General features: G+C 43.1%; 1 protein-coding gene and 1 pseudogene across 2 annotated transcripts in view; one reads left to right on the top strand and one right to left on the bottom strand.

The window, feature by feature from the left end:
- LOC118616109 (adhesion G protein-coupled receptor E4-like) overlaps window positions 1–23,866 on the top strand; it is a 69,122-nt gene that overhangs the window by 11,131 nt on the left and 34,125 nt on the right. For both annotated transcript variants that reach the window (XM_036241486.1, XM_036241487.1), the window contains exon 2: window positions 9,733–9,820. In XM_036241486.1, the coding sequence (XP_036097379.1) occupies window positions 9,790–9,820 (31 nt within the window). In that variant the 5' untranslated portion in view covers window positions 9,733–9,789. The remainder of the gene's footprint in view (window positions 1–9,732; window positions 9,821–23,866) is intronic.
- On the bottom strand, window positions 11,632–12,278 carry LOC118616110 (annotated as a pseudogene).

The following is a 23,866-nucleotide window of genomic DNA, read 5'->3' as shown; positions in this document are numbered from 1 at the left end:
AAGGAAGATTGTATGATCATAGGAGAAGGCAAAGCAGGGAAATCTCTGTGATGGGATTATAGGATAGTTAACAAAATTATGTTATGTTATGTTCAGACCCTTGAGGGTGGTTACACTTCCCAAGGGTCTGAAAAAGAGGCACTTCTAAGGTGTGTTAACCTAGATGCACCAGAACAATGGACAGGGTTTGCTTATGACAGAGATAAACCATTTATATGCCTGGGGTGGTATTACTCACCATGAATTGCCCAGTTAGGAACTTATGGCCAGATCACCCTGTGAGGTTACTTTTGGTTAGATTTGGTTACAGAGCCCCTTTGTCATCCACGGCCACCACTTTCACCATCACCACCATCATCACCTTCATCACTGTTATCAATGTCTTCACCACCACCACCACTGACATCATTATATCCTGTCGTCATCACAGTTCACTTTATTCAGCACTTGTCATGTGTCAGGCAGGTGCCACATGCAGTGACAGGTCATCTCACTGAATCAGCATGACAATACTGTGAAGCACATGCTTTTTCTCAGCTCCATTTTGAAGATGAGAAAACAGGCTCAGAGGCAAAGTCATTGCCTCAGAGTCACTAGACTACAGATTTGAGATTCAAACTCAGGATGTTGCTCTGCTTGGGTGGCTAAGTTGGTTGGAACATCATCCCTTACACCAAAAGGTTGTAGATTTGATTCCCGGTCAAGGCACATGGCTAGGTTGCTGGTTCAATCCCCGGTTGGGGTGAGTACAGAAGGCAACCAACCGATGCTTCTCTCTCTCTCTCTTTCTCTCTCTCTCTCTAATGAACAGAAACATATCCTCGGGTGAGAATTAAAAAATAAATAAATAAAACTCAGGTTGTCTTGGGCACTGCCGGCACCTAACAAGAGAGAACTGATCCACAGGGAGGCCCTGAAGGACTCCAGACTCAATGATAAAGCAGAATGGTTGTGTCAAAACAGGAATATAGAGAAGGAATGAGGCTGCCAAAAGAAACCATATTTTAAGGCATTCTGTTTCCTCTTCTGTTAAAAATATTCCATGATTATTATTTTCTTATAGCTGAAGTAATGCATATATTTTAAAATTATAGTTAAACAGGAGATATTTAAAACGACTCTCTTATTAATATGTATAATTCCTTTAAATATGATATTCTATATTTTGCTCTATTTCTTGCTGTTATCCTAATGCTATATCATGATTGCTTTTCATGTTATTTTAATAGCCTCCTACAATATTATTTTATTTATAATATTAAATTATTTGCATTACATGCATTTAAATGTTGCCTTCCTTTCTGCTGATATTTTATGAAACTATTTAAACTCACTCTGTTTTTCCATCTGTACCTTTAGCATCAGTTTTGGGTGGCTTAACCAATTTACAGAGCACATTATCTTTGCTAATGTGCACTGGAACTTTGATCCTAAACCTCAACTGCCCATCAGCATGACTTGATAACAGCGCTTTTTATATTTAAACATGATATCCACATGGCAAATGCTGCTAAAAATGCTGTGTTTTAAAGTCTTCTTTGAAGGGTTCGTTCATTGAGATCCCTAGTACTTCTGTTATTCTTTCCTCTAGAATAACATGAATAGGATAGATGGAATGCAACTATCACAAGTTGGATAATTAGGAGTAAACAAATGTGCACAAGTCTTCGGTTTCAACAAATGTTACGTTATCAGGGGGGGGAAAGTGACTTCTTTTTTTATTATGAAATACTTTCACTTGGTTCAAAATCCCAGATTTTGAAAGTGCAAAATGTGAAAAGTCTCCTTGCTCCTGGGGACTGTCTTTTCCCAGCCACTTAGTTTTCAAAGGCAGCGGGTGTTATGAATTTCTTAGGCAACTTCCAGGAACATCTTATGCCAATACAAACTTGTTATCTATATACGCATGCATTTGATTCACTTATATGTTTATGCATAGGCCTGTATGACTCTGTGCATGCCTAAGTGCACACACACACACACACAACTGTAGAGAGAATAGATAACATTTGTGTAAAATAGAGGAGATAGCTTCCCTGTTATGTAAATACATTAGAAATACATGTATGTATATATGTCTTTATTATCTTCCTTATTACACAAATGTTAATATACATATGTCTGCCACTTGGTATCTTTCTACTTAACAGTATACCTTTAAGACAGTCTTTTCTCTCCCTTTTATTAGGGAACTTTTCAAGCATATACTAATTTAGTGACAATAACATCATGAACCCCACAGACCATTCACCCAGCTCTAAAAATGACCAATTTCATTTCATCTTTACTTCCACATGGTCCCCAAACCACTTCCTCCCCAGATATCTTGACATACATTCTATGTATCATATTATTTCATCTGCAAAAATGTTAGTGAATATCTCCAAAGATCAGGAGTCTTTATGTATTTTTATTTTATTTTATTTATTTATTTATTTATTTATTTTATTTATTTATTTTTTATGCTCACCTGAGGACATTTTTCCTTTTTTTTTTTGTTAAAGATGTTTCTCCTTTTTTACCCCATTGGCACCCTCCTCCCCATCCCTCCAGCCCCATCCCCGGTTTTGTTGTCCATGTCCATTGGTTATGCATATATGCATATAAGTTCTGTGGTTTATCTCTTCCCACCCCCACCACCCCTTCTTCTGAGGGTTGTCAGTCTGTTCCCTACTTCCACGTCTCTGGGTCTACCGTATTCCTCAGACTGTAATGTTCATTATATTCCATATATAGGTGAGATCATGTGGTATTTGTCTTTTTTTGCTTAGCTTGTTTCACTTAGGATAATACTTTCCAGGTCCCTCCATGTTGTCTCAAAGGATAAGAGATCTTTCTTTCTTACAGCTGCATAGTACTCCATTGTGTATATGTACCACTACTTTTTTATCCATTCGTCTACTGATAGACACTTGGGCTGTTTCCAGATCTTAGCTATTGTAAATTGTGCTGCTGTGAACATGGGGGTACATATATTCTTTCTGATTGGTGTTTCAGGCTTCGTAGGGTATATTCCTAGAAGTGGGATCACTGGGTCAAATGGCAATTCAATTTTTAATTTTTTGAGGTAACACCATATTGTTTTCCATAGTGGCTGCACCAGTCTGCCTTCCCACCAGCAGTGCACTAGAGTCCCCTTTTCTCCACACCCTCGCCAACACTTGTTGTTTGATGATTTGTTGATGGCGGCCATTCTGACAAGTGTGAGGTGATACCTCATTGTTGTTTTAATTTGCATCTCTCTGATGATTAGTGATGTTGAGCATTTCTTCATATGTCTCCTGGCCACTTGTATGTCGTGTTTGGAGAGGTGACTATTCAGCTCCTCTGCCCATTTTTTAATTGGGTTCTTTGTCTTCCTTTTGTTGAGTTGTATGAGTACTCTATATATTTTTGAAATTAACCCTTTATCTGATGTATCATTGGCAATGATGTTCTCCCATACAGTGGGTTGCCTTTCCATTTTGATGATTGTTTCTTTTGCTGTGCAGAAGCTTTTTAGTTTGATGTAGTCCCATGTGTTAATTTTTTCCTTTGTTTCTGTTGCCTTAGGTGATGTATCAGTGAAAATTCTGCTGCGTATGATGTCTGAAATTTTGTTGCCTACATTTTATTCTAGAATTTATATGGATTCATGGGTCACATTTAAGTCTTTTATCCATTTTGAGTTTATTCTTGTGTATGGTGTAAGTTGATGGTCCAGTTTCATGTTTTTTCATGTAGCTGTCCATTTTTCCCAACACCATTTATTAAAGAGGCTGTCTTTACCCTACCTGTATGCTCTTGCCACCATTGTCAAATATTAATTGAGCATATTGCCTTCGGTCCATTTCTGGGTTCTCTGTTCTGTTCCACTGGTATATATATGCCTGTTCTTGTGCCAATACCAGGCTGTTTTGATTACAGTCACTTTGTAGTATGACCTGATATCTGGTATTGTGATCCCACCTACTTTGTCCTTCTTTTGCAAAATTGCTGTGGCTATTTGGGGTCTTTTTGGGTTCCATATGAACTTTTGAAGTATTTGTTCTAGTTCTGTGAAATACATCGTTGGTATTTAGATGGGGATTGCATTGAATCTATAAATTGCTTTGGGTAGTATGGACATTTTAATGATGTTAATTCTTCTAATCCATGAACAAGGTATGTGCTTCCACTTTTTTATATCTTCCTCTATTTCTTTTTTCAATGTCCTGTAGTTTTCTGCAAATAGGTCCTTTACTTCTTTGGTTAAGTTTATTCCTAGGTATCTTAACTTTTTGCCACTATGGTAAATGGGATTATTTTTTCAGTTTCTCTTTCTGTGAGTTCATCATTGGTGTATACAAATGCCGTCGATTTCTTCACGTTAATTTTGTATCCTGCTACTTTGCCAAATGCATTTATTAAGTCTGGTAGATTTTTGATGGAGTCTTTAGGGTTTTCTATGTATAATATCATGTTGTCTGCAAATAGTGAGTTTCATTTCCTCCTTTCCTACTTGGATCCCTTTTATTTTTTTCTTCCTGTCTGATTGCTGTGGATAAAACTCCCAGTACTATGTTAAATAACAGTGGTGAAAGTTGACATCCCTGTCTTCTTCCTGTTCTTAAGGGAAATGTTTTTAGTTTCTTCTCCTTGAGTATGATGTTGGCTGTAGGTCTTTTATATATGGCCTTTATTATGTCAAGATATGATCCCTCTATTCCCGCATTGCTGAGCATTTTTATCAGAAATGGATGCTGGGTTTTGTCAAATGCTTTTTTAGCATCTATTGATATGATCATGTGGTTTTTATTCTTCATTTTGTTTATGTGGTGTATTACATTTATTGATTTGTGAATATTGTACCAGCCTTGGTCATGGTGAATAATTTTTTTGATGTATTGCTGGATTCGATTTGCTAGTATTTTGTTCAGGATTTTGGCATCTATGTTCATCAGGGATATTGGCCTGTAGTTTTCTTTCTTTGTAATGTCTTTTTCTGGTTTTGGAATTAGAATTATGCTGGCTTCATAAAACAAGTTTGGAAGTCTTCTTTCTTCTTGGATTTTTTGAAATAGTTTGAGGAGGAGAATGGGTGTTAGTTCTTCTTTGAATGTTCGGTACCCCCCCCCCCCCCCCCCCCCCCGTGAAGCCATCCGGGCCCGAGCTTTTGTTTGCTGGGAGAGTCTTGATTACATCTTCAATTTCTTCAGTTGTTATTGGTCTGTTCAAGTTTTTTATCTCTTCCTCGTTCAGTTTTGGGAGACTGTGTGTTTCTAGAAATTTGACCATTTCGCTTAGATTGTCGAATTTGTTGCCATATAGTTGTTCATAGTAGCTGTTAACAATCTTTTGTATTTCTGCAGTGTCGGTTGTTATTTCTCCTCTTTCATTTCTGATTTTGTGTATTTGGGTTCTCTCTCTTTGTTTCTTGGTGAGTCTAGCTAAGGGTCCATCAACCTTGTTCATCTTTTCGAAAAACCAGCTCTTTGTTTCATCGATCTTTTGAATTGTTTTTTTGGTCTCTATGTCATTTATTTCTGCTCTGATCTTTACTATTTCCTTCCTTCTACTTGCTCAGGGGTTTTATGTTTGTTTGTTTGTTTGCTTTCTAATTCTTTAAGTTGTGAGGTTAGATGGTCAATTAGAAATTTTTCTTGTTTCTTGAGGTAGGCCTGTAGTGCTATGAACTTCCCTCTCAGAACAGCTTTTGCTGCATCTCATAGATTTTGTGTTGTTGTGTGTTCATTTTTATTGGTTTCCAGGAAGTTTTTAATTTCTTCCTTGATCTCCTCGGTGACCCATTCATTGTTCAATAGCATGCTATTTAGCCTCCATGTGTTCAAATGTCTTTGCATGTTCTTGTTGCAATTGATTTCTAGTTTCATGCCATTGTGATCTTAGAAGATGCTTGATATGATTTCAATCATCTTGAACTTGTAGAGATTTAGTTTGTGTTCTATTATGTGGTCTATCTTTGAGAATGTCCCATGTGCACTTGAGAAGAATGTGATTTCTGTAGTTTTGGAGTGTAATTCTCTGTAGATATCTATTAAATCCATTTGGTCTAGTGCTTCATTTAGAGTCTCTGTTTCCTTGCTAATTTTTTGTCTAGAGGATCTATCCAGTGGTTTCAACGGGGTGTTGAAGTCCCCTACTATGATTGTATTGCTGTCGATTTCTCCTTTGAAGTTCAGAAGATTTTTAATATATTTTGGTGCTCCTATATTGGGTGCATATATGTTTATCAAGGTTATATCTTCCTGTTGGATAGATCCTTTCAATATTATGTAGTGGCCTTCTTTGTCTCTAGTTATGGCCTTCATTTTGAAATCTATTGTATCAGATATGAGTATTGCTACCCCAGCTTTTTTTTGCTTTCCATTTGCTTGGAAAATTTCTTTCCATCCCTTAACTTTCAACCTACGTGTGTCTTTTGTTGTGAGGTGGGTCTCTTGTAAACAACATATATGTGAGTCTTGCTTTCTTCTTTTTTTTTTTCTCTTTGGTACGTGCCCCTAGATGCTAGGGCCTAGTGGGAACTGAACCCGGGACTCTCTGGTCCGCAGGCCGATGCTCCAACTGCTGAGCCAAACCAGCCAGGGTGAGTCATGCTTTCTTATCCAATCAGTTACTCTGTCTTTTTATGGGAGCATTTAATCCATTTACTTTTAAAGTGATTATTGATATGTACTTATTTATTGCCATTTTTGTTTAGTGTGGTTCTATTTTTCTTCCTATTTCTTCTACTAATTACAGAAGTCCTTTTAACATTTCTTGCAGTGCTGGTTAGCCTTTTTTTTTTTTGTCTGTTAAGCTCTTTATTTCATCTTCTATTTTGAATGATAGCCTTGCTGGGTAGAGTAGTCTTGGATTCAGATCCTTGTTTTTCATGACCTTGATAACTTCATGCCATTCCCTTTTGGCCTGTGGTGTTTCTTTTGAGAAGTCAGCTGATAGCCTTAGGGGGGTTCTTTTTTAAGTAACCTGTTGTTTACCTCTTGCTGCTTTTCAGATTCTCTATTTGTTTTTAATTTTTGGCATTTTAATTACTATGTATCTTGTTGTGGGCCTGTTTGGGTTCTTCTTACTTGGGGCTCTCTGTGCTTCTTGAATTGGAATGCCTTCTTCTTTCACTAAGTAACAGAAGTTTTCTGTCACTATTTCTTTGAATATATTTTCTAACCCTTGCTCATTTTCTTTTTCTTTGGGGACTCCTATGATGCAAATATTATTATGCTTCCAGTTGTCCCACAGTTCACTTAAGCTGTCTTCCTGTTTTTTAACTGTTTTTTCCTTTTGGTTTTCTGATTGGTTGATTTTTTTCTACCCAGTCTTCTAATTCACTGATCCGGTCCTCAGCTTCCTCTACTCTGCTTTTTAGACCTTCCAATGTGTTCTTTATTTTTGTTATGTCATTTTTCATCTCTTCTTGGTGGTTCTTAATTTTCAGTTGGTTTATTTTCAGCATCTCTATGTCCTTAGTCATGCTGTTGAGCTTCCTCAAGATCATGGCTCTGAATTCTAGCTCTGTTAACTTGCCTAACTGCTCCACATTGATCTCATCTTCAGTGGAGGTCTCTTGTTCTTTCATTTACCTTTTGTTTCTGTGTTTCACCATTTTGGCTATCACAGTGGGCTTTGGAGCCTGCCAAGTTTTCCCTGTGGGTATTGGTGTTCTGCTGTTTGTGGCTCCCTCTCCTGGGTTTAGATTACCGGGGGAGATCCCACGTTAATCACCACTGTCAAGTCTTACTTTCCTGGTTAAAGTTGCTAGCCCAGGAAAGGTACTGTTATCCTCTAGCTTTTTGCCTGGAGGCTAGCAGTCCAGGTTACTTGAAGAGTTTTGAGTTGTCAGTTGATTGAAAAACTCCCTCAGGTGCTCAGGGTAAGAGGATTTCCCAAAGGTGGGGCAGATGCTGGTTGTTAGTGAGCCTCAATTAGCATTTCAATGGCCCACAGGGTGGGGTTCGATCTCTGAGGGAGGGGCTGCTGCCTCTGCTCAGAGCCCTGGGAAGGAGCAAGATAGCCACCATCCTGCGTGGTTGCAACTCAGCAAAAACTCTGAGTGCCCTCCAAATCCTGTGTCCCCACAGTTTCAGTCCAGTCTGCCCTCTATCTGCCAGAGCCCAAGGTGAGTGGCTGTGGCTATTTTAGCATCTGTCCCGGGTCTGCGCTGTGGAGCCGCTTGGGAGTGTAACCCGAGGGTGCTGCTCCCAGCTAAGGCTGTTGCTGTCTGTGGGCTCCCAGCCCCCCTCTCACGCCTCCGCAGTCCTACCAGAATCGAGTCAGTGTCCCTGGTTATATGATCCTTGCAAGCTGCTTTTCTGTTGCTTTTTCCCGTCGATTTGTCTGTGTTTTAGTTGTAATTCCAGTTTGGTCCTGGGAGACGGTCTGTGTAGCTTCCGTTCACTCTGCCACCATTTTGAATCGCTATTTTTATTAATTAATTTATTTTTGTTACAGATGTTTCTCTTTTTCTCCCCATTGACACCTTCCTCTGATCCTGCCCCCCCCCCCATAGTATTGGTGTCTATGTCCATTTGTTATGTATATATGCACGTTAAGTTTTTTGGTTTATCTCTTCCCTTCCCCCCACATCCCCTCCTCTGAGGTTTGTCAATCTAATCCCTACTTCTATGTCTCTGGGTCTATTTTGTTCATCCATGTATTTGTTTATTATATTCCACAAATAAGTTAGATCATTTGGTATTTGTCTTTCTCTGACTGGCTTGTTTCACTTAGCATAATACTCTCCAGGGCCTTCCATGCCATCTCAAAGGTTAAGAGATATTTATTTTTTACAGCTGCATAGTATTCCATTGCACATATGTACCACAGCTTTTTTATCCACTCATCTAGTGATGGACACTTGTGCTGTTTCCAGATCTTAGCAACTGTAAATAGTGCTGTTATGAAAATAGGGGTACATCTATTCTTTCTGATTGGTGTTTCAGGCTTCTTAGGATATATTCCTAGAAGTGGGATCACTGGGTCAAATAGCAGTTCAATTTTTAATTTTTTGAGGAAGCACCATATTGTTTTCCATAGTGGCTACACCAGTGTGCATTCCCACCAGCAGTGTACCAGAGTACCCTTTTCTCCACACCCTCACCAGCATTTGTTGTTTGATGATTTGTTGATGGCAGCCATTCTGGCAAGTATGAAGTGAAACCTCATTGTCATTTTAATTTGCATCTCTCAGATCAGGAGTCTTTAAATAAAGCCTTTTTATCATCCTTATAGCTTCCTTTGCAGAGGCCATCTGAGTTGACAGGTGAGAACACTCAGGGGGGATTATCATATCTGTGAAAATGTACAATCATTCCTTAATGTCATCACATCTTCAGCCTTATAACCTTTAAAAAAATGTTTGATTTGGGATCCAGTATGATACTGCAGTTTGTTGATATGTCTCTTTCCCTTTTCATGGAGGTGTCCTATATGTTTTTTACCTTAAGTTTTTTGTTTTTGTTTTTGATGAAGAAACTGGATAGTTGGTACCATGCAGCTTCCCAGTCTAGATTGTGGAGATTGCAACAGACTAGGACTTTAAATTCTGGCAGAAATGAGGAGTGTCCCGTGCTCCTTATTTGTTGGGTGGTAAGCATGTTTCCTGTGGTCTGATCCTTGAGATGATTTCCTAGATGTGGAATTGTTGAGTCAAAAGATGGGCATAAATGAAAAGGTTTTGATAAACATCAGCTACCTTGCTTCTAAACTCCATGACCATCAGAAATTGATTTCCATGTGGCTTCTGCATTCCAGGAACTGTGGCCACATCCTGCTGGAGAGCATCTCAGACCGTTCTGGTGCCTCAGCACCATGGGAAGCAGGTGCCTGCCCCTGCTCTCAGGTGAGTGGGACAAAGAATTTCCTCTTCTCCCCATGACCCCATGCCCCAGCTTTGGTTGATTTTCCACATTTGACACTTTCTCCAGAAATGACCGTGCACCTGTCCTATTAGAAACTTTCGAACCTCTTGGTTGCTGCTCTACGAAGTGTTGAAGGCCCAGAAAACCTTAGCATATTGTTCTTGGATTCCCAAAGAAATAACCCAGAGGACTGGATGTGAAAGGCAGGGGTTTATTAGGACTTACATTTGCACTGTGGTGGCCCATGCACTGGTGGCGGCTGACCAGTGAAGTTACTGCCACACCGGCTGCCACTGGTAAAGTTGAATCTCCAAGTCCCACCTGGCCTGTGGACCCACTGCACCGGGGCAGCTGGCCAGTGCTATTGTTTCACACCACCCAGACTTTCCTAACACAATGTTTTATAGAGTACAGAAAATAGAAAAACAGGGCACGCAGGGGGAGGGGGATATATTTTTGCGAAAGTTGTGGGAGATCAAAATTGGTACCTGTTTCCCTGACGGAGGAGCTGGCCAGGCTCTGAAGGTGTCACAGTTCAATTACTGATGGCCATCATCTTCCCGCAGGATGGGAGGGGGAGTCGGAGCATGGGAAGGGCCCATGTTCCTGTTTACCATACAGGTGCCTTCCCCCAAAGCAGAACTGAGACAAAGACTTGGGTGTAAGCAGGTCCCAGGAGGCACAGGGAGGGAGTGCGGGGATGGAGAAGAGAATGAAGAGCATGTTAATGAGGGGTTACTGCTGGGTAAGTGTCACTCAGGCTTTATGTAATATGCTTTTGAGGGCCAAGAAGTCTGAGCTATTCATCCTTGAGTCCTCATCTTGAAACTGCACAAAATGGCCTGTGACCAGGTCCGGCTCTCTCTGTCTCCATAATAGTCAAGCTCGTGAGACACGTGTTGAGGTGAAGATGGGAGACTTTTCTTTTATTTTCTTTTTGTTAATCCTCAGCAGCAGGATGTTTTTTCCATTGACTTTTAGAGAAAGTGGGAGGGAGGGAGGAAGAAGGAGAGAGAGAGAGAATCATTGATGTGAGAGCGACACATCGATTGGATGCCTTGAATTGCTTGACAGGGGAGAGGTATTGAACCTGCAACCCAGGTATATGCCCTTGACCGGGAATCAAACCCTTGACCCTTCAGTGCTCTGACTGATTCTTTAACCACTGACCCACACTGGCCAGGGCCCTTGGATACTTTTCTTGTCCTCAAAAACCATCTCACCCCCTCATTGCAGGTGGGGGTGGTTATTAAGGGGAAGAGTGAAGCAGAACAAAGAGATCATGGGGGAGGGGCTGTATGGGAATGAAAAGCACCGCTTCTCCTGGGAAGGGAAATCTAGGAAGGAGAAAGGGCTGAGGGAGTGTCACTTCCCAAGGTTTTCTCTCTGCATTGTCCAGTCTGCATTATCTCTCAGAACTTTGTAGTTCTTATTGCTGACTTTTGTGGATTTTTGCGGCTGATGCCAAGCATTCCCTCTTCCTCCCAAAAGAGCCTTCTCTTAAGCTGTGAAAAAGAAGCTCAATAAGCCCCGCCAGTGTGGCTCAGTGGTTGAACATCCACCCATGCACCAAAAGGTAGATGGTTTGATTCCCAGTCAGGGCACATGCCCGGATTGCCCCAGTGTGCAATCTATGTTGATGTTTCTCATTTTTTTTTTTGAGGCAGTGGCAGGCAGCTGCTTCGAACTTTATTTGAGAAAAACAACATAAATGTATTAAAAGAGCATACAGACTGACGGGTGAGGATGGTCAGTGATTGCTATTGGGGGATTTGAAGCAGGGCAAAGGCCTTTATTTGGCTGTAGGCTGCTTGGACTTCCCAGCTTCTGGGCCCCTAAGCTGGGCACGAGCCTCGAAGGTGACAGGGATGGTGATCTCTGCTGACTGGTTGGCTGGCTGGGGCGTCGGGGCCTCCATGGTGAGCGTGCCCTCAGGGGACAGGGAAGAGGACACCAGGGTGGGGTCCACACCAGGGGGAAGCGTGTATTTTCGAGTGAAGCACCGGGAAATGTAGCCATGTTCATCCTGTCTCTCTTCATGCTTGCCGGTGATCTCCACCACACCTTCCTTGGTCTTGACCATCAGCTTCTAGGGGGCAAAGCGGTTGACGTCCAGGGACACCTGCCAGCAGTCGGTGTGTGTGTGTGTGTGTGTTTGTGTGTGTGTGCTGATCTCCCAGACGCCCCTGCTGAGTTGTCGGCTGAGCGTGCGGCTGTCGGCGGGCTTGGCCACCGCCGGGTGCCCTCCACGGAGGCTGCGGTTAGCGGGTGCATGTAGCCCGGCCAGCCGCTGTGGCTGAGACACTGCGACCATTCCTCGGGCAGCCGCGGCCTCCCGAAGGCCTGCTCGAAGAGCCGGCTGTGGCTTGGGTACCAGTCACCGAAAGGGTCCCAGCTAGGGCTCCGCAGGGGCGAGAAGGGCACGCGGCGCTCGATCATGCCTGCTCGGTTCTGCGCTTCTGGCTCAGGTTTGGAGAAAAAACCGCATTGTTTTTAGCTCTCACTTCCTCTCTCTCCAAATCAATTATATATATATGTATATATGATAAGAAAGAATAACACAGGGTTTTACAAACATACTTTTAAGAAACCAGAAGGTTGGCTGCAGCCTTAAGACAAACAGAATGCATAGCCAGCCTCCTTATTGCTTAATTGGAATGTTAATTTGTAGTTATAATTTCCCCATTCTCAGGCTTGATCTTGTTTTGTTATGAAACAAGAACTCTTGATTAGAAGCAAAACGTTTAGCATCAAGCAAGGACATTTCCAAAGGCTTAGATACTGCCCTACTACATTTACTAAAACAGCAGGCAATTACTGGAATACACAATATATTGAAAGGAGGATAAAGAGTATGGTTAATTCAACCTTTAGAATGCCTTCTAAGACAGACCTGATTCCATTCGGTATCCATGAAAACAGAGAAGAAAACTGATCTGCAGTTCCTTTACCCATTCCTTCAAACAGAGGCGTATGGTTGCCCAACATTTACTGCAGCCATGTAGTCTGCTGCCAATGAATCTTGGCGACACTGGTTTCTACCTGGGAAGAGGTGTTAATATAAATACAAGAAGAATTATTAGTTATACAAATGCCTCTCTGTTCAGCTAAAATATAGTCTAAGGCTATACAGTTATCTAGCATTATGTTCGCTAAGGAATCTAAAGATTTCTGTAGATTGGCAATTGAAGTAGCAGTTTCATTTGCCTTAATTATTACTTCTTTGGAGAGATTCCATAGGAAATGTTGATGGGCTGCTATTCCCTCAAAGGAAAAAGAGAATATCCAAAGAAGTATTGGTTTCCATCAGACATGCCTCCCAGGAGGTCTCTCTTACTTTGTTGGAGTAGTTTAAGAGTGCTACTCCCATGCTGTGTCTCCTGTGGGTGAACAGTCAAGGGAGTAACTAGAGTTCCAAGGAAATATTGGCTGGAGTTTGTTTTGCTCCACAGGCGGGGATAGGCCCAGTGGGGTTTTTCCACCCCATTATACAAATGCTTTATATACTATTACAACTACAGCCATTGTTTAAATGATGTATTCGCTCCTCCAAGCTTCTGAAGACTTGAAAAATAAATTTGTGTCATCAGAATACATTTGCAACTGCAGGTCCTGAAATGCTTACAAAATCACGCTAAAAGTACACAATGAAAATAGCAATATGTGATATTTTATATATATTTTTTCTCTTACATGGCAGCCAGTTATCACACTGGCGTGAAAAGTAGAAGTTTCCACAAATCAGCTTTAAGTGAAGAAAGGAACAAAACGCAAAACATTCTGATTCACACAGACAGCTAAAATATCCTTAAACATGCAATCAGTTGAACATTTACGAGACATTTTTAGGAGCACTAAGAATTCAATATACCAGTTACTTCAGAAACAAAACTGAGTATTTATTTTGCTCTTTAAAACCCTATAACACGGCAAAGCAGAGATTTCAAATCCAAATGAATAGTATTTCAAAGTATGTTTCTATCAGTACTTGGGTAAACACACAAAAATATGACATGTTAAAAACTCTTAAAGTATATTGGTTACCCATGATTACTGAAAATTTTCAAACTCACATTTTTCATGTGCATGGCAAATTTCCAAGCCAAAGGGTTATGAAAAACATCGGAACTTAGACCTAACGTTTTCCATATTTAGAATTAGTTTTCCTTTTTCCTTTGTTTTTACTGATTTTTTAGAGAGAGGAAGGGAGAGAGAGAGAGAAAGATCTATGTGAGAGAGAAACATCGATTAGCTGCCTCCTGCACGCCCCTTACTGGCGATGGCCCACAACCTGGGCATGTACCCTGATGGGGAATCAAACTGGGGACCTCTCAGTCCATGGGACAATGCTCAATCCACTGAGCCATGCCAGCTGGACTCCTTTTTCCCTTTTTCTTTTTGACATGCTACTCTCAGATTTAGGTCTCTTGCATTTCAGCAATAAATATTAAACACTGGTTCCTAATTTGTCTCTTCCTTCACAAAAGTATTCCAGTCAGTCCAGGGGAGAAAACATTTTCAGTTTAAAAGAGGAAATGCATACTCCAGCTGTCTACCACCACTGGTGGTTTTCTAGAAGCAAAGAATCTAAACTCAACAATCATGTGTACCATATCTGTGGGTTGGAGTTGGGTTACACTGGCCTTAAAAGAATTGCCTTGCCCTGGCCGGTTTGGCTCAGTGGTTAGAGCGTCGGCCTGCGGTCCCGAGAGACCCGGGTTCGGTTCCCGCTAAGGGCGCGTACCTCGGTTAAAGTTTGTCCCCGGCTCTGGTCAGTCGTGCGGGTGCAGCCGCTCGATGTGTCCCTTCACATCGATGTTTCTCTCTCTCTCTGTTCCTCTCTCCCCCTCCTACTCTACCTGAACAAAAAATGGAAAAATGTCCTCGGGTGAGGATAAAAAAGAATTGCCTTGCTAAATTTTCAAGAAATTTCAAAACTTTAAAAATTCTGCATTAAGTTGGACAGAGCTCTTTGCTACACATTGTAATCTGACACTAGGCTGAAGAAGTTGGCCAGGTTTAAGTAATCCAAGCGATCTGTTTCTTCCTTTCTGTGAAAACAGTCTACAATGACCTATAGTAACACGCTGAGGCAGAGGTTACTCTTGGGCAATAGAAGCTACTATCAGGAAGTCAATTGGGTTCCTGTTGTGCGTCATCCCCATCTGTCTCTGTCTCTCAAGTGTTTGTAAGAATTGAGCCCTGCTCTCTCATTGTGTATAAAGACAAGAAAAATGACAGGAAGAGTTGGAAAATGTCCTTAGGCCAGCGATATAGCTCCCCCTTACTTCAGTAGAAGGGCTGTGCTACAGAAAACGTCTGCTATGATACAATTCACTCTCCGTCACACAAATGTGCCTGTGAGCGAACATCTCTGGGAAACTGCAATGACCCTTTCTAAATGGAGGCAATGGTTTATTTGACATTGGTTTATTTTAGCATCGCTTTACCTAGTCTGCTCCTGGAAGATGACATGAGGCTCCACGAAGAACTTGACTCTCAGTTTAAGCCAGTAAGGGGCTACTGCATCCATCTGCTGGGAGATCCGGCTTCTCAGATTTGGCCGTAAACTTTCACCTTTGCTACCCGTAAACCGCAGTCCAGAATGATCACCTTCTGTAATTCCCAAGCGCCTGCACACCTGGTTGGGGCAGTCCTCCGCAATGGCTTTGCCTTCTACCTCTACCAGCACCAAGTACTGGGGCCCCTGCTGCCTCCACAGCCACTTCCTCTTGGGTGTGCTCCAGGCTGCCGCCTTGCCAGCAATCAGACCCAGTTCGGGCTGGGCGAGGCTGGCCCTTGGGAGACTGCCGTCCTGCAGACCCCTGCCCTGCACCACGCCCTCCCACCACCCCACCGCCAACCCGTCTGCTGGCTCCCAGGTCTGCGGCGCCGAACTCCAGCAGCTTTTTTTTGCAGCCACCAAGACATGACATGTCCTTCAGCGGCATATTGCAGCAAAGAGTTAGATGCTGCTGCAGCAAATGCAATTATTGTTAGCCAGTCTGGAAAGTCTCCAGTAAGGTTTTCCTTAAAGTAGGCCCAACATTTTAAAGGGTGAATTTGGGGTTCAGCTCCTGGGATCTCAAGGATGGGATGTAGTTTATCTAGTTGAGGGGCATTAGTCATTTGAAGGGGAAATCAAGTACTTGCAGTGCTGCAAGAGGGTCGAGCTCCTTCTTCCTTAGGAAACATGGAGGCTGAGATTTCCGCTCCATTTAGTAGTATTTATAGTTATGCCAAAACAAGCAGGGGTGTTGTGAAGGAGAGTGGCTTCTTGCTATGCAAACGGGAAGCTAAGCCACTGGGGATGGTAGGAGCTCCCCGACCTTACTGTCTTAGCAGTGAAGGGTGGGATGGAGGAGAAATCCCCACATGAAAAACTATCGGATCACTATGATCTAAACCAGTACTAGGCTTAGGACGACAGATCCAATAGCATGGTTGATTAGTGAGGAAGCCATAACTTGGGAAAAGTGTATAAAGGCATTGTCTGACCAAGCAGATGCTTGTGAGGCGAGAGAGCATATACGGAATAGGAAGAGTTGCACTGTTACTTAGCTTTAGTAGACTGCTGTTTCTTAAAAAGGATTTCAGGCCCTGGACAGTTTGGCTCAGCAGTTAGAGCGGCGCCCCGCAGACTAATGAATCACAGGTTCGATTTCTGCATGTGTCTTTGATTGCGGTTCGTCCCTGGTCCTGGTTAGGTCCTGCCAGGAGGCGACTGGTGGATGTGTCTCTATCATGTGGATGTCTCTCTCCCTCCCACCCACTCTATCTAATGATAAATGGAAAAATATCCTCAGGTGAAGAATAAAAAAAAAAAAGAAGCTATTTCAGGTCCCCTTAAGTGCAAATCCACCTCTCTGAGCTGGTGTGTGAGTCCTCCTCCGGTGGGACCCTTTTCACCTGAGTGTGGTGTATCCAGGGTTTCACTCCTGCAAGCTTCAGAGACATATGGGTGGTAAGCAGCACAGCCCAGGGACCGATCCACTGTTCTATTAGCCGTTGTTCTGGTCCTTGGGTCCTGCTAGTCTTCAGCAACATGCTCTCCCTTGACTGGAATGGGTACAGTGGTTCCTCTGTGGAAAAGAAAACCTGGAAAGAGCAAACTTATGCGAGGTGAGCAAAACTTGCCTTAGGTTTCGTACATACCATTTCATTTTTGTTTCCTTTTCTAACCCAGTACATGGGGTCCCTAGAACAGAAGTTTGGAAGAGTCCCCTATGTACAATTTCAAAAGGGCTTAATGTGGGCCTACTTCTAGGGGCTGCCCTAATTCGGAGTCATCTTGTCCCATTTCAGATGTGTCTCCTGACACAGCTTTGCCAAAGTTTTCTTCAAGGTGTAGTTCATTTTCTCAGACTGAAGTCTCCAGGAGCATATGGTCTCCATTGGATCTGCAGCACCTGATTACTTCCTGAGTCACCTCAGATATAAATGACAGCCCATTATCGTTCCGAATAGTGTTAGGGAGTTCGAGTCTAGGAATTAATTCCTTGAGTAGTTTTCACTACCTCAGTTGCCTTTCCAGTTCTAGTCAGGTATGCCTCAACCCATCCAAAAAAGGTGTCTACAAAAACCAGCAGGTATTTGAAATTCCCGGCAGTTTGAGGTATTTTGGTAAAGTCAATCTGTCAGTCTTCAAAGGAATTTATTCCTTTGTATAGTTCCCCCTTCTCGGCTGGGTTGTGTTCCATCTTGGGGTTATTTCTAGCACATAATTGGCAACCCTGGGTTATTCTTTGAATAGTCTTCTGCAAATGTGGTCCTTTTAAGTAAGGCTCAATTAAATCAGCTGGTGTACCCTGCCCATAGTGCGTTCCTTCATGTAGATGTTTCAGGACTGGGTATAGCAGAGTTTCAGGGAGCAGGCTCATGCCAGGGGCATGGATTTTCCATAAAAAACTAGTGTCAGTATTAGTAACCCCCATTCACAGCCCTTTCTGCATCCCACCCTGTGTAATAAGGGTTGAATTATGTCAAGTCTAAGTGGGGTATTAGAGCCTCAATCAAGGGAGTCTCCGGGGCTACTTGGCTGGCTGCCTTATTGGCTTCTTGATTCCCTTGATTGTCTTTCTAATGCCCAGGGCAATGCATAATGGCAAATTGAGCCAGCAAATTTATTGCCTTAAGTAAGTTCAGAACCTCTTTCCAGTATTTAATGTCTTTGTTCCTCAAGTGAGAAGTCCTCTTTCTTTCCATACTGCCTCGTGAGCATGTACTATCATGAAAGCATATTTAAAGTCAGTATTATTTATATTGACCCATCTGTCCTGAGATAGGTCCAGTGTCCTGTGAGGGCAATTAGCTCAGCTTTTTGCACTGTGGTGCCTGTAGGTAGGGCATGTGCCTCCATTACCACTGGTCACCACCGCACATCTGGCTTTTCTTTGTCCCTTTTCCATGAAGCTGTTTCTGTCAGTGTATAACTCCCAGTTAAAGTCTATCAGTGGCTGATCTGACAGGTCCAGTCAGCTGGAGTAAACCTGATCAATAATTTCTAAACAATTATGTTGGAGGTCCGTAGTTGGGAGTAGAGTGGCTGAGTTCAATGCAGCAGTTGTCTGCAAAATAACGTTTGCGTTATCTACCAGGATGGCCTGATATTTGCCCATTCATCCACCTGTTAACCAGTAATCCCCTTTCTGCTCTAGCAGGGTTAGCACCTGGTGGGACACGAACACTGTGATGGTCTGTCCCAGGGTAAAGTTTGCTGCTCTCTGAAGGACATTGCAGGTTGCTGCTACCGCTCTGAGGCAGGGAGGCTATCTAATTTCTTAGAGAAATATGCTGTCGGCTGCAGGGATAAGCATAAGCATAAGCATAAGCACATCTGCATTAGCACCCTGAATCCAATTCCCTGCCTTTCCTGCACATAAAACTTGAAAAGCTTCTGAGGGTTGGGTAATCCTGATGTAGGGGCTGAGGTGAATTTTTCCTTTAGAGTCTCAAAAGCCCTCTGACATCCTGTGTCCCATTCCAGGGGCTCTATGTCGAGCCCTTTCAAAGAAAAAAGAGTGGTTTAGCTATTAGCCCAAAGTTAGGGATCCAAATGTGGCAGAGTCCTGCCATTCTAAGAAACCCCCAGAGTTGTATCCAATTCTCAGGGGTTTCAATGGCAGCAATGGCTTGTTTTCAGTCTGCCATAAGACTTCTCTACCCTGGTTTTAAGTTGAAGCACAAATAAGACACCTCTTGTCTGCAAATCTGAGCCTTGTGAGAAGAAACATTATACCCACAGGATGCAAGATGGTTAAGGGCTTTGATAGTATTTTTATAAATTTTTTTTAATCCTCACCTGAGAATATTTTTCCATTTATCTTCAGATAGAGTGGGAGGGGGAGAGAGAGAGAGAGAGCAAGAAACACCAACATGAGAGAGACACATCGATTGGTTGCCTCTGAGGTACATGCCCTTGACTGCAATCGAACCCGCAACTCTTTGGTCTGCAGGCCAACACTTTAACTGCTGAGCCAAACTGGCCCAGGCATTTTGATAGTGTTTTTAAAAATAAGTCTCATAATAGGTGCCAGCTATGAGCAGGTCATCAACATACTGTAAAAGTATTCCCGAGTCTAATTGTAGGTCTCTCAAGTCTTCGGCTAGCACTTCTCTGAAAACCACGGGGGAGTTCTTAAATCCCTGTGGCAACAGTCCAAGAATATTGAGTAGTATTCTTACTCACTGGGTTCTGCCATTTGAAGGCAAATAGTAATTGAACTTGCTCATCAAATGGAATACAAAAGAAGTCATCCTTTAAATACAAAACAGAGAACCAGGTGCTGTTCCCTGGCACAGCTGTTAGCAAGGTGTATGGGTTGGCGATAGTCGGATGAACATACTGAGTACATTAATAGCCAGTAGATCCTGGACAAAATGATATTCATCTGAATTTTGCTTTTTAACGAGCAGGATTGGTGTATTATATGGTGATCTGCAAGACCTAATTAATCCAGCTTTTAGAAATTTCTGCAGGATTGGTTGTATCCCTTCTAAAGCTCCCCCCCCCCTTTTTTAAATCGGGTATTGTTTTCTTCTAGGCACAGTTGCCTTTTCCTTTAACTGAATAGATATTGGAAAAACATTTACTGCCCGTCCTGGGTCCTGTGGGCCTATAGCACCTTACTTTCTTGCTCAGGTATTTCCGGTGGGAAAAATTATTCTGTTGGGGGGCCCTTGGGTTTCAGCAGGGAACATCTGGAGTCTCAGTACATGTTCCTGGGGCACCTGCAGGTGGAGTTGCTGCTGCTCTGGAGAGAGTCACTTGTGTAACTTGCAAAGCAAGTCCCGACACGGTCATGGAATTGGGCATTCTGGCATGTTAAGAAAGCTTTGCATTAGCTTGAGGTCTCCTAGCTGGCACTTAAGGAAAGCTTGCTGCTGAAGTTTTCCTGAAACCCAGTCACTGCCACAGAGGTTGAGTTCCATTGCATTAGTTTGGTATCAAAACCAAGTAAGTTGCTCTAGTGTGCACAAGAAAGTCTACGAGTTTGTTTCCCTCTGTCAATTGTACCTGGGGCTCCTGTGGGGAGATAACAATGGGCCTGGAAATAGCCAAGGGAGCCCCTCTCATTCTTTCCTGTCATTCCTCATTTGAGTCCCCATCCCTCTCAATCATTACTTTCTCAGAGAATTTCTGTTGCCCTTCCTAGGGCATTCTCCCTCCCAACACCCTTCCTCTTTACAACGAGCACATTGGTTTGCACCTCGAGGCTTCATTTGCTTCCTTTCTTTTGCTTCATTTCTTTCGGTTCCCTTTCTTTCCCTCCATGCCCTAAGAAAACCTTAGCCTGCTCCTGCTTTTCCATCTCTCTGCTATGAAACACAGCAATATCCACCAGCAGCAAGGTGTTTATTCCCACTGCTCCACCCAGCCTTCTAAGCTTTCTCCTAATATATGGGGCACTCTGGCTGATGAAGGTCATATTGACCATCAGCATATTTTCAGGCGCCGGGGGGTCTATATCCATGTATTTATGGTAGGTTTGGTAAATTCTCTCTAGAAAGGTGGAGGGATCCTCATCAAGGTTTTGCTGTTCAGCCAGTACTTTGTTTAGGCTATTTTGCTTAGTGACCCTTCTCCTTAATCCTGCTAGGGTTTTACAAAGTAGGGCACCTCCTGTAATGCTCCAGGTGCACTAGGCCTCAGCTGTTTGGATCCCAGTCAGGCTCTACAAGAGGCGCTACTACCCCTGCTGGGTTAGGGGGTTCCCTTGATGAAGCGATGGGCTTCCCCTATGACCTTATGTATTACTAGTCTTCTCTCACCTCCTGTTAGTAGGAAGTTCAGGAGCACCTGTACATCTGCCCAGTTAGGATAATGGGTTGCGAAAATAGATGTGATTAAATCAGTCATTCCCTGGGGGTTCTCTCAGTAACAGGCATTAAAATTCCTCCACTTAAGTAAATCCAAAGTTGAAAATGGGGTAAGGGCCCAGTAATAACTCATAGGCCGGCCCTGTTGATTAATGCCTCCAATCAGCAGTTGTCTCAGTGGATAATGCCCTGCTCTGGTCTGGGGAGTCCCTGATCTGACCTGGGTGCCCTGTGGGGTCCTAGAAGGGGAGACCAGTTCCTCCTCATATGAAGGAGGGCCCTGGCATCCCCGGTTTCCTGATTTCCAAAATCTAAGGGGGACCGTGGTGGTGGCGACAGTGGATAACCACCACCTCCCTGCCTCGGTGTCTCAGGGTTCAGGGAGGTCAAAAGAGACATTTCCTCATTATCTTTTTCCTCCTGCGTCTCACTGTCCACAAGGGGAGGCTTCAGAGTGCTTTCCCTCTGAACCACTAACTCATTGCCCTCCTTGGCTGCATCTTTATTATGCAGAGACATAAAAGCCTGTACATAAGACATGTCACCCCATTTCCCAGATCTCTGACAGAATATCTAACTGCAAAATAGCATAGTAATTCAAAGAGCCATTCAGAGGCCATCACTCTGCCCCCAAATGTACATTGGCCAGGCCATATTACAATAGAAAATAATTTTCTTCGTTGTTATTGGCTGATGTCCATAAGTATGCTGTCTCTCTAATATGTGGCCAAAGGGGCTCTCTTTCGGGATGGACTTCATTGGTTCTATAGTTACTGGGCAAGGACAAAAGAGTGAAATGGGAAGGGTGAAGTTTTACAAAGTAGAGCTGTATGGGCGCTGGAAATGCAGAAAATCAATGAAGAAACTAACACGATAAAAACTCCACACAATATATACAATCAGAAAGCACCCAGAACCCAGAAATCCATATACAACCAGATCAGAGCGAGTACTAATAGATCTTACAAGGGAAAGAGGGACTGGATTTTTTGTCACAGAGCCTTGTTCCCCTCCCCCCCAGTGGTGCCAATTGGTTCCTATGGAACCCCAGATGGTTCAAACGAACCCAGATGGCTTCCAGTTGTGCACACCAGGGACTTTTCCCCACTCAGCCCCCAGTAACCCATTTCCTTCCCTCAGCTGGGAGTGATAGGTGACCTGCTAGAGAGAGAAAGAGACAGTCCTCGGGTAAAATCACTTGGCAGTGGCTAGGGACTCTCAAAATCTCTCACGGGGTGGGTCAGCCCCAGGCAGCCTGGGGAACCCCCTCCAAAGTCCAGGGACTTACGGGGCCTTCCACTTGGCTCCTGGCTGTGGCTAGCTAAATTGGAAACCACAAAAAATGACCAGTGGCCAGATCCGCCTCTGCCTGTCCCAATAGCCAAACTCACAAAACACGTGCTGAGGTGAAAGAAAGAAGTTTTGTTCCAGTTGCCAGCAAGTGGGGATGTGGGAGACCGTTTCCTGTCCTCAAAAACCCATCTTGCTCCCTCAATGCAGGCGATGGGTGGGGGTTATTAAGGAGGAAGGTGAAACCAGAACAAAGAGACCAGGGGGAGGGGGTGCAAGGGAATGAAAAGCCGCTTTCACTGAGAAGGGGAGTCTGTGAAGGAGAAGGGGCCTAGGGTATGTGGCTTCGCAAGGTTTTCTCTCTCTGTCCAGCCTGCTTTGTCTCTCAGGACTTTGTAGTTTTTATTGCTGTGGACTTCAGTGGATGTTCTTGTCTGGTGCCAGGCATTCCTTCCTCCCCTGAAACAGCCTTCTCTTCAGCTGTGGAAAAAAATAATACAGGGTTTTATTTACATCCCCTTAAGAAACCAGGTGTTCTGCAGCCTTAAAACAAGCAGAATGCACAACCTCCTTATCTATTAATTAGAATGTTAATTTGTGGTTACAATCTACTGCTTGCTGTGTAACTCCCAAACATTTCCTTGCCCCCATTGGGCTGAAGAAAAATGCCCTCTTATAGACAGTAAGTTATCTGCATGCATAGGAACCCCTCTGGGGTTGGATAAGGGAACACTTCAAGCCTTTGTGACCACCAAGAGGATCCATGCTTGCTTGGACTACCTTATGGTCTTACCCACCCTTGGGCTCTGGGCTTTAGGGTCTTTGGAGTCATAAAAAAAATAACATCAGATGAGTCAAATACAGGCTAGAAGCTTTGAAAGAAGATCTGTAGGGGATGGCAAGACCAGCAGCAGGTGTTAGATGAGTGGGGTCAGACCTGACCTGGATTCAGCCACCTGGGTCCTTGAGTTCTGGCTAGGAAAGAAGTCAGAGCCAAAGCTCAAACAGTAAAGAGAACATTTATTTGGAAAATCACAGAGGTAGAAGAAGTAATTTGTATAAGAAATGGGCTTAGGGAACAAGTTATAGAGACACAGGAAGGGCCCTTGGAAGACCACAAATTAGGTTTTCTTTCCACCATGTTGGTAGCATTCAGCCTATTGGGAACATTTTCTTAACCCTTATTTTCATTGTCTAGATTAGCACTGTCCGATATAAATATAACACAAGCTATATGTGATGTTGTAATAGCCGTTGGTAATCAGTGAGATTTTTACATAGCTGCCTTAGATCTCTGGAATCTTGCAGATGTCCTCTGTCTAGCTAATCCTTCTAGGTTGCTAGTGACCAGATAGTTTGTGATCACATGATCATCTCTATTCCTGTTATACTGAACTGACTGAAATGACAACTGGATT

The sequence above is a fragment of the Molossus molossus genome, unplaced genomic scaffold (assembly GCF_014108415.1).
Source record: "Molossus molossus isolate mMolMol1 unplaced genomic scaffold, mMolMol1.p scaffold_m16_p_4, whole genome shotgun sequence".
In the NCBI taxonomy this organism is placed as follows: Eukaryota; Metazoa; Chordata; class Mammalia; order Chiroptera; family Molossidae; genus Molossus; species Molossus molossus.
Note: the sequence above shows the minus strand (reverse complement) of the source record. Positions and strands in the feature narration are given on the sequence as shown.